The following is an 11,098-nucleotide window of genomic DNA, read 5'->3' as shown; positions in this document are numbered from 1 at the left end:
TTTGGTGTTTCCCTCTCCCTTTTGGTCTCCTTTCAAAGAATACATGTATATATCTACATTAGCAAGATTTTGATGAAAATTTTATTCTTGCAGGCACTGACACTATCATTGAGTTAAAACCTAAGTTTGAAATCGGTGTGTCTGAAATATTGTCAAACTCCACTCATTCTTACAAAATGTTCAGAGGAGGCTTTCAAAGGCAGAACCTGTGCTTTTGTAAGGCACCACTCCTATTCCGCTGCTTGAAAGAAAGGGCTTGTTCTATCTGTTCCAAGAAAAGATTCAGAATTGCCTTATGCCGAGTAATGGGGACTCAAAGGTTTTCCCTGTCCGTGGCTACAGTGAGGGGCATACCTGCCTCAATGCTTGCTTTGCAGCCCTATCTTCTCTCTGTATGCTCTGTAAATGCTAAGGTGCCTAACTCGGGTGGGATGGTACTGCGCTGTGCCCTTCTTGGCTGAATTTCAGGTGCTGCATAGCTGAGCAGTCCCTGACCCTTGCTGGATCTGTATGTAGGTGTTTGTTTCCAAAAATAACCAGGATCATCTTTTTTTCTCTCTAGAAAAGTTGATTGCATATCAACGGGAATTTCATGCTTTGAAGGAACGTCTTCGTATAGCTGAGCATCGAACTCTGCAACGCTCTTCTGAGCTGAACGCTATCTTGGAACAGTTCAGGCGTGCAGTAGCAGAAACAAATGGGAGTAAGAATTCAATGAATAATTTTTCAGGTACATACTGTGATTGAACTACTTTTTATGGCTCTGCACCACTACCATCGCTTCTTATTACTTATTAAGTAAAATAAGAAATTAATACCAAGAAAGTCAAATGAAACTGTTCAGCCGTGCAAATAAAGAATCTGTAATACATTCTGTCTGGTGGGGACTTTTTTGGTTTTTCCACTTTCTGTTCTTAATGACCCACCCACTCTTCATTCATACATCTTTAGGGGCTGAATACTTTTTCCACACCTAGCTCCAGAACTCTGGAACTTCTGGTTACTTATTTAACATACTGAATATATTGTGACAATAATTTACATCACTTTTTAAATAGAGCTTGAGGGCAAAGGTGAGCAAACAGTGTTTAAGGAATGGATGAACTTGAAGCAATTAGAATATGTTTAAAGAGCAGCTGGAAGAGGTAAAAATGTACAGGCTAAGGTATAGGTTATGATTTGTAAAATGTACAGATAATGTCCTTTTAATACTAGTGAATAAATGTTGAACTGGTAAAGTCCTCCATAAGTTTTTACCCATTTCAGAGGCTGATGCTCAAGTTTACAGGGAGCTATGTTTGGCAATAGTAGAGAATACCTTTGCACTGCTCACCAATTTTAAAGTTAACTTTTAAAATCACAGTATTACTGCTTTAGTCACACTGACTATTCTAGATGGAAAATGAATAACAACTAAGTATAAACTTTCTGGTGAAAGGTCTGATTTCGTAGGTTGTAAAAATTTCACTATTGGCCTAATGAGGAATATAAACCCAAAGATTTTTGCAAATAAAAAATCTGGATCAAGCTTTTTGAATCTTATCTACTTGCGTTTGTGCTATCAGTTGCTATCTTTTATAGAAATGTTTTTTGGGGGGAGAGTTATAATTATAGGCCCTCAGTGCTGATATTAAGGATGAATTGCTCTGTCTGACACTAATGGCCTATCCAACATGATCTCCAGGAATGGCGTGGATAAAGGTTACATTTAACAGTCTGTGACTCTTGTCTTCCTCTTCTGTGTGTATGTTTTTGCTGTTAAAGTGAACAGCAATAGAGAAGGAAGTCATGTAAGTTTGATACTAGATTTATGATTAAGTTGTTACCACATTTATTTCTAAAAATATGTAATATATATATAATATAGTCATAGGCAGTTATTCTCTTCTGATGCAGCTGGTTACTGACTTATATTTTAAACTTTCTACCATGTCTGGATCCCAGCTGGGACATCCTCTCTTTTTCCATGTGGAGCCATGATGAGAAGTCAGTTGAAGTCTGAATTCCTGAGCTTTTGTGCTCAGATCTTAGTACTAGATAGATTTTAAGTTTAATATACTTAAGTATACATAATACTATGTAGTATTTGCTATCTTTGAAGCTGAAAAGATTCCAGATTGGTTTATGAAAATCATTATTCATTCATACAAAGAGCTGTCATATTTTGAGAGAATTTTTAGTCCAGCTTTTGCAGTTGAAGCTAAAGGAAATGCTAGCAGGAAAAGTAAAATGTACCCTATTGGAATCTATCAAAATTAACATCTCTACTAATGGCATTCATTTGCAAAGTATTTTTCAAGACTATAAGTGGTTAGGAATTTAGTTTCACCTAAAAAATAAATATTAAAAAAACCCCAACCCAAGCCAAAACTCACAACAAAACTGTTGTAGAAGCTACACCCAGAATCTGAGAGGAATGACATCTATGGCATTACTCTTCTCACTTCTGCACAGTTCAGTTTTATCTCAGAAACCATGAGTACAGTCAGTTTCTTATTTAACTTGATATTGTAAAGCCCATAAGTTTTCAAAGATCCATAGGCTATCGTATTTGTTGTCTGAAATAAGAGTTGTTTTCACACTTGATGTAAGAAAATCAACACGCACAGCAGGGGAATTTGAAAACTGTTATTTGCAACTTTGAGAGCCACCTGGACATCCTGAGAGGCAGTTATTCTAGAAAGAGCAAGAATTATTTTAAGTACTCTAATGGACTAAATTAAATTCATGTTAGCATTTATTTTATTGCAGAAACACTTAAAATCTTTAATTGTATATTTAATGCTACTTTTGTATCTGTATGGGCAGTTTATTCTAATATGCATTTGTAGCTTTGAAAAGTTATTTGCAGTAGCATCACTACATGGTGATGAGCTCTGTAAGCATAAATAAAAAATAAACTAGGTAAATAAGCCTCCCATTTTGATTCATTGTGGGGAGGGAGCTCCAAACAACCTAAATAAATGGTTCATTCTTTACTTCTGTGATTATACACTAAGTCTTGTGGGATCAGGTAAGTATTAACTGCATCTGTAGCAAGATTACCAAGTGGAAAATAATCTTGGCCACAGTTTATTTAAAAAATTAAAATGAGAAAAGACTTCCTTTGTACACAAGATATAATGCCTCAGTAAGATGCAGTGTTTGTTCTATTTTTCAGTTAGAACCAAGCTTGAAATTTTGTATTATTTACGACTGCATAAAAATGCATATTGTTTGTTTTCTGCTTTACTGATTTCATGTATGTTTGCAGATGAGACACTGAAATTGTTAAAAGAGCTAACAAGTAGAAAATCTCTTCAAGTGCCAAATATCTATTACCATTTGCCTCATTTGTTGAAAAATGAAGGAAGCCTTCAACCTTCTGTGCAGGTTGGCCTTGGAAGGACAGGAGGTATGCTGATACAATGTTTATGTTTTATATCTGGTGGACTTCCTAGTTTTAGTAATATAATTTACTGCATTACTTGGTAGATCAAGGACATCTCATTTAACTTGTGTGATACTGATACCTCTTAGAACTTGTGCTGAATCCAAGATGAAAGGAGTTTGGCTTCAGCTTTGCTCTTTTCTGCATAATCTCAGTCACACCCTATCCCACGTTAAGGTACACATTAAGAAGCATTTTGTTTGGATGAATTTTTTAACCAAGTAAAAGGGAACAAAGCTCAAGATTCTGAACAACAGATTTTGAACTGCTACTGGACATACCCCTTTGGCTTTTCAGATTTGTGGGGCAACCGTGGATGAATGTAATTATTTTAGATTTGATGTTTCTGGTTTTTTGACCAATATATTTCAATGTATAACTTAAGAGTTGGGAGAACTAGGATAATCAGATATAATTGCATCAATAAAATGTGAACATTCATTGAAGGGGGGAAAAAAAATCAGTCTTGTGCTGCAATACTGTCAATCCCTTTTTTTTTTTCTAATCCTCACAAATTCTGAGCTTTGGTCATTAGGAGAGCTCCGTGGAATCCCACTCTTGGAGCTCTAGAAAATAAATAGCATAAAGCCCAACCAAGCTGATATACCTCAAAGCATCTCTCTCTCTCTCAGCCTGAAGGCCCCACCAATGAATCCTTGCTTCTCTATGTGCCTTGAATGGCTCATGTTATTGTCCACTAGGTCTCTCTTTTTTTTAATTTTCTCCCCCTCCTTGCTTTTGAAAGAAGCATTAGTTACTCCTGGCCTGTATTTTTTCATTACTTTACTAAGTTTGATTGCTCCTTCTTTTTTTAACAGAAGGCATGCCTGTGTGACAAGTGTGCAAGCCATAGGGTTATTTTTCTGACTATAAACGCCATTTATTTCAAAACTGCTATTCAGGAAGGAAAAGGCTCATATTCCTTTATTGTTTCACGTGAACCCTGTATAATATCCCACAGGGAATATATGACAGAAGTTTGAAATTGCAAAATAGAAATTGGAATCAGGTTTGTTTAATTAAAAAGAGGGAGGAAATTATGAGTTAAAATTATTTTCCTATCTTCCCCTTTCCTGGTCACTGTGCTTTTTGAGTGTTTGTTTCAAAATCCAGAGCTTGTTAATGTGTAGTTGCTAGGCGAAGCAGGCTCTATAAGGAAGGATGAACATTTTTTAATAGTTGTTTGATTTTTATATATTTATGATGCTGTAAATCATTTCACACAGATGGCTTGGAATGCTGGTGCTGACTTCATGAAGTCTGCTTTATCCTTCTGCTGTGTTCCTGCTGCTATCTGCTGTGTTCTTAGTAGCTAGCCAGCCCTGGGTATGGGGTGGAGTGCAGAAAAAAGAGTATGGGAAAGTTAAGGGACACAGGAGTCAAATGGTCAGCTGAAAGATGGTGTTAATAGCTTTGTAGCTGGGGCCAGATTGCTTTGCATTTCAGATGCTTGTAACAGGGATAAGAGATTTCAGTGAGGAGTTTCTGGGCAATCCTGATGACCTGGACTTGTTTTTCTAGAAGAAGCCAAATCAGGTGCAAGGAAAGTAATAGAGGTTTTTTTCAGCAGTGTCACTTTAAAAGACAACTTCTGAGAAGTTAAATACTTGAGTTGTGAGGAATGGTTATGCCAATTTGAAAATAAAACGGAGTTAGGGAGTTTAATCACTCTATAAGTCTTGGGGCACCTTATCTGATTAATACCATGGCTGTTGATTATTACCTATCCAATAGTCTGGCATGTCTAAGAATTACTTTTTCTTTTTTTTGTTCACTGGGTTTGCTCTGAGTGTTGGTGGTGATTATGTTAATCATGCTCCTGATGATGGGTGGTGTATTTTTAAACTATTTTTAGTTACTGTTATCTCCATCTTTTAACTCTTAAAGTTGCATTTCTTAAGCAATGCTTTATTATGACATAAGATTTTTGTTTTCTATCTTGTGTGTGAAATCACTGAAAGTACATTTCTGGTTTGTTTGATTTCAGTTTCCATTGTAATGGGAATACCTACAGTGAAAAGAAAAGTCAAGTCTTACCTTACAGAAACTCTCCACTCCCTTATTGATAAGCTGTCCCCTGAAGAAAAACTGGATTGTGTTATGGTTGTCTTTATAGGAGAGGTAATCACTTAAATATTTTTATAAAATTTCTGACCTGCCTTTAATTATAAGTACCACTCCTTTTAGGAACTGATGAGGATCTACTTTTTCTTCAAGATGTAGACAGATGACTGTCTTCTCCTTCCATGAAAAGGAGACAGTGTCAGTCTTGAAGAAACGATCCTGAAGAGCCCAGCTTTTTTTATTTGTCAAGGGAACAACGGACATGGATTCAGTGGACTTTTTATTTTGCAGATCTTCTGGCTCTTATACCTAGTGACAGGGATGTGTTAATTACCTTATTCCTTAAACATCAAAATAATGGCTAAAGTACTCTGATGTTGTAGGAGAGCATATTCTTCCCATTCTCTTCATGCTACTGCTTAGTCCTTCCTCAAAGTGAGTGCTGCAGTTTGAGATCTTAGGCACAGATTGTTACTGACTTTACTTTCTGGACAATGTGGATATTGTAAGTCCAGACCTTCTTCATGGATTAATTCAAACAGTGTTCAGTTGGACAGTTTGGTCAGTTTGGCTCTGATTTAGTGGAAATAAAATTTAGGAAAATGATAGAATGCTTTCAGAAATAGTTCTGTTGGCCGCTGGGAATTGTATATACTTATTTTGGTCTCTATGTTTTTCTCAAAAGTCTGACTTGCAGAGTGGGAAATTTTATATATATATGTTTGACCTTCATCCATCCATCTAACCATACAGTGCTCTACTGGAACAGTGTTTTATGAGTCCCACAGATGAAAATTTCAATCCTCTAGTTATAACTGTGAAAACAGTTTTAATCCTGTGAGCCAGTGTCCGTTCAGGGATGAATCAGTGGAAAATCAGATAGGCAATTTTAATACTTCTAGTTCTATTATTAGCACATTTTAAAGCTTTCCTTGAAAAGTTTGTAAGCTTTCTACCTGTACCTGAGAACTGATTCTTATGGTTTTCTAATATAAATTGCTCTGTTTTCTTTTTCTTGACAGTCAGTCAAAAACTACCTGTCAGGATAGATACTGCTTTTCTGCAGAAAATGCTCTTAAAACATCTGTTGGTTGAAAATACCAAGAGAAGAGAATTCCTTCTGAATTACCAGAATTCTGGCGTTTTCTTCATGGTATTAGTTGGAGTAGTGATTTTATTGCCTTTTAGTGTGGCTTCTTTTCAAGGTTTAAAGCTGAAGTTTCATCCTGTTTTGCTTAAAGAGGTCTGAGCTATGAAGACTGTGTTATCATTGGATTATCTGTCTTCTGCAAAATTTAAAATAGGAGTGAAGAGAATCCACACTCTGTCCCCAACTGCACAAGTTTCTGTTGTTGCCTTAGTCAAGCCATATTGCTATACTCAAGTGTCCCATAGCTAAATAACTTTTTTCCTTTGAGGTGGTGTGAAATTCTCTTTCATCTTGGGAATGAGTCTGCAAAAGTGACCAAGAAGGAACTGAATGTTTTAACATGGGAGCTATTGCTTCTGTGCCCAAGGAGAATTGTGTGGTTTACTCTGGAACTTGCCTTCTGTATCTTATCTCTGTATCTGTCTCTTTGAGAGCAGCACTATGTGCTTTCTCACATATCTGCTGTGGGCGCTGCAAGCCATGAATGCCTGGGAAAATTCAAAGCATCTGAGTTTCAATTCTTGTCTTGTTACAACCATTCCTTATATCTGCTTATATTTCTTTTTCTTTACTTCGTCCACTTTTATGTCTTCCCTGCTTTACTATTTCTTTGACCATGTTTTATGTTTTCTTAAGTTCAATATCTCATAGTTTGTTTTGTAATTGCTACAGGGAACTCTCTCAATGAATAATATGGTACAGTAAATACTTCATCCTGAACTATGCTGTGTTTTTTCTGAGTTATGCTGTATATTTCGCTTCCTTCTGTAAGATGAAAAGTGATGGTTTATTAAACATTCTCTCTGGCTTTTTGAAGGAAGGTCTCCCCTGGTGGACTTCTGTTTCTCCTTAAACAAAATGGAGGGCTTTAGCTTTTAAAATAGCTTTTTGCCTGTGGGATTTCCTAGCCTAATATGTGTTAGGCTATTGCTATCATTAGCAACTGTGCATTAATGAAGGCTTGTTTAAAAATACATTAGAACTTTGACCAACTATACGTGTATTAAAAATGATGGCAAAAGTTTCTGAAAAAAGGTGTGGCCTCTGTTCAACATCTGTGCAGTTTAAGTACAGCAAGAAGTTATCATAGTGTGAGGTGAGGGAGTTAATTTTGCTAATAAGCTTAAAATTACTGTCTGTGCTTTGTCTATAGCTTGTATCAACAACAAAAAAAAAGTGCAAGACTTCACAAAAATGTTTTTATGAGACAATTATATGAAAAATGGTATTTTAAAAGGATTTTAGTATTTTCTTGCTGACTTTATTTGAGAAATCAAATTGACAGTATTTGAGAAGCACTGCTGGGAGCCATAGTCATGGACAGTAATTCCTTTGTATTAAGCACCCTAGAAAACTCTTTTAATCCTGCTATTTTTTTAGCAGTTCAATCTCACTACTTTCTTGTAAATCTGACTTTTTTGCTAGAAAAAAAGTTGGAAATTAAAGCTAATGGCCTTCTGCAAACAGCATTAAGCTGTGTAAACGGATGAGCTAGTAAATATAGATGCACTATGCTTGTTAAATAAGGACGTCTGCATATTCATTTACTGTATGGCTATTTCTCAGTAATGTAATTATACACACAGTACATTTCCATATGGGAAGTTCAAGGAATTCTAAAATATCTCAGCTGATGTGATATCTAATCACCAATTTAAATAATTACTATAATTGCTTGACAGTAAACTGTGCAATTGTCCCAGTAACTGACACATGTCTGTGTTCTCCAATTTGTTAAAATAACTTCATTGCAGAATAATTTGCAGGTATTCATTAGGATGACTAATAAATAGGCATGATTCATTATACCTCTATACTTAAAAATCTTTTTATTCCCCTTCACTATGTAGCTAGTTCATAGGCTCATCAGATGACTTGAACCAACGATTCAAATCTCATCAACCTGCTCTGTATGAGAACCTGCTTTCAGAATAAACTATAGGCTCTAGGTTTAAGAAACTATGAACTCCAGCTTAAAATGGTTGTCTAGTATTTTTATTTAATATGGTTTGTAATTAACATGGGAAACATGGTTTTGAAGTACTTTACATCATCATAGCAGAACAGCAAACATATAGGTGTGTATATATATACACACGCACATTACTGAATATGAGAGAAATTAAAATACTTTTCTGGTATCTAAACTTTATTTTTTTCCTGTGGGGACATCTCATTTAGCATGAAGAAAATGAATCTTAGACTTGTTCTAAATATATCACAAATTATTGTCAGTCCACTTCATTAATCAGTGACTGCACTTAGCACAGTCTTTTGTACAAACAGTAATCAGCGTATATGGGAAAGACTATAAGCCCTTGATTTGACAAAAAATATCAGAAAGACAAATCATTCCTGTAAGAGTCAGAAAATGCTACAGGTAATGCAACAGCATTTTGCTAATTCTGTATGCTACTGATTGCATCTGACTAGGCAATAATTGACCAGCCATTTGTTCTTGGAGCACTAGTCCATATGTTATGCTTTCTTGCATATTGCTTATTCAAATCTTACTTTGTTGTTTCGTGTGTATACAATTCACTTAGGCTAGAAAAACTTGCATGTCTTGAATATCTTTTAATGTCACCGTGTCATCTCTTTATGTGAACAGTGGCTGCTAAATTAAAAGATTTTGATCTTCAATAGTGTTTTCTCTGTCCTCCTTGTGTGGAGAGTCTTTTTTTTTTCTTACTATTTCTTTGGAAAAGTTTCTGTACTGGTTGGGTCAGCGTGACACAAGCATGCAGTAAGGCACCACCAGCCTTTGAGCTGGTATGAACAAAAGCCTCAGCAAATTAAGCACTGAGTGCACATACTAGATCAAACCTTGCTGAACCTGTTTTGGATGTATTAACATTGGAGTGCAATATGGAAAACTTCTCCAGCAAAATAAACACGCCTGTATTTTCACCTCTTCTTGCTCTGGGCTTGAATTATAGATCTCCTTGATCAGCAGATCTCTTGACAGTAAACAAAGGAGTATTTTGTCTCTCTTGCTCTCAACTCAGATGTACTAGTATCATTCCAGCTACAGAGGTGTTCCATTCTTTCTGCTAATTGCTGAAAACTTGAGAGCCACCCCTTCCTGGAGCTGCCCTGGAGAATGTATTCCTAGTCCTCAAAAGATCTGACTGCACATCTCAAGTTGGAGAAAGACCAATAGATCTTAGCATATACATACATATGTATGTATGTTTTTTATAGATATATGTGTGTGTATATATATAAAAGCAAAGCTAGACAAAGCTGTTGTGCCAAATGATACATTGTCTTCACCAGGTAATTTTAAAGGCCTACACAGATGGTAGCCTTTGTTTTAGACATCTCACTCAAAACTGATCAGGATGAATAGACCTTCTACACACACCACGAGCTCGTATCTGGAAGGGTAGCTTGGTCTGTCACGGCGCATTGGAGATATTTACGCTGCTGTTGCAACTCCTGCTGCTTTGGCACTTAAGCTTTGGTACCCAAAGAGTGTGGGCTGCTGATATTGGGCACCATCATTTTACACTCCTCTTTTCATGGCAGTGACTAGCAAAGTTTTTATATGGGATTAAACCAGTGATAAAAGTCTTTCTTAGATCTCAGAAAAGATCCTTGACAGGATTTGAAAACTTGCATGTACCTGAGACAAATTTAGCATCTCAGCACAAAGACAAAATTCAGGATTGTGCTCTTTTTCTCAAGCCCTAGGCTTGAATGACTGAAATGCTTCTCTGTCTATAAGACACCTTCTGAGATGCACCTGGACCACAGTAAATATCTGATGCTTCTGGTAAGGGAATATCAATGTTAACATGACAGAATTGTGTCTGATCTCTTCAGTAACATCTAGTGTATTTGTGAGATGGAAAGTGACAGTAATAATATTATTTCAGAAACATTGTAGCAGGTGACTTCACACCTGGATGATTGACTGAATTGACACTTTGAATTTTGGACAACACTACCAAATTTTGCTACTGTGGTCTGCCTTGGCCTAAAGATAATGAAGACTAGTTCCTTCTGTCCGTCAAATAAAGAACACATATCATAGAAGGGTGCTTTTGACTGTACACAGCAACTACCCATCATCTTCTGGAAAACAAACTATCTAGACCTTTTCAGCAATTGATGGGCTCAACCAAGGACAAGAAAAAGCTTCCCCGGGTTGCCAGGCCACATATTCTGCTTTCTTTCAGACTCTACAAACTAGGCTTCATCTGTAATATGCACAAAACTAGTAGAAGGCTGTATGACACTACCATAACCTGCATCTGAATGTCTTGTTTTGAATTGTCCCTTGGTTTTTTGGTTTGGTTTCTTTTTGTTGTTTTTTTTCTTCTTGTTCTGCCTGGCCTTCTTAAGAGCTAAACTTGTTCTCTGATGTAGTGCTGTGGTTCACACCACAATCCATATGGATGTATACCCTCCCAATTGAGGAGCTGACATGCAGGGTGCAAGAGTAGGGA

General features: G+C 36.4%; 1 protein-coding gene across 1 annotated transcript in view; it reads left to right on the top strand.

Annotated features, from left to right (window-relative positions):
- Window positions 1-562: 562 nt before the first annotated feature.
- MGAT4A (alpha-1,3-mannosyl-glycoprotein 4-beta-N-acetylglucosaminyltransferase A) overlaps window positions 563-11,098 on the top strand; it is a gene marked incomplete at its 5' end in the record, with an annotated part of 50,232 nt that continues 39,696 nt past the window's right edge. Inside the window, 3 exons of the mRNA XM_009637660.2 lie at window positions 563-730; window positions 3,254-3,394; window positions 5,418-5,551. Of these exons, the coding sequence (XP_009635955.1) occupies window positions 563-730; window positions 3,254-3,394; window positions 5,418-5,551 (443 nt within the window). The remainder of the gene's footprint in view (window positions 731-3,253; window positions 3,395-5,417; window positions 5,552-11,098) is intronic.

The sequence above is a fragment of the Egretta garzetta genome, unplaced genomic scaffold (assembly GCF_000687185.1).
Source record: "Egretta garzetta isolate BGI_Z169 unplaced genomic scaffold, ASM68718v1 scaffold504, whole genome shotgun sequence".
NCBI classification, from domain to species: Eukaryota; Metazoa; Chordata; class Aves; order Pelecaniformes; family Ardeidae; genus Egretta; species Egretta garzetta.
The sequence above is the reverse complement of the archived record's forward strand: the minus strand, read 5'-3'. Positions and strand labels throughout refer to the sequence as shown.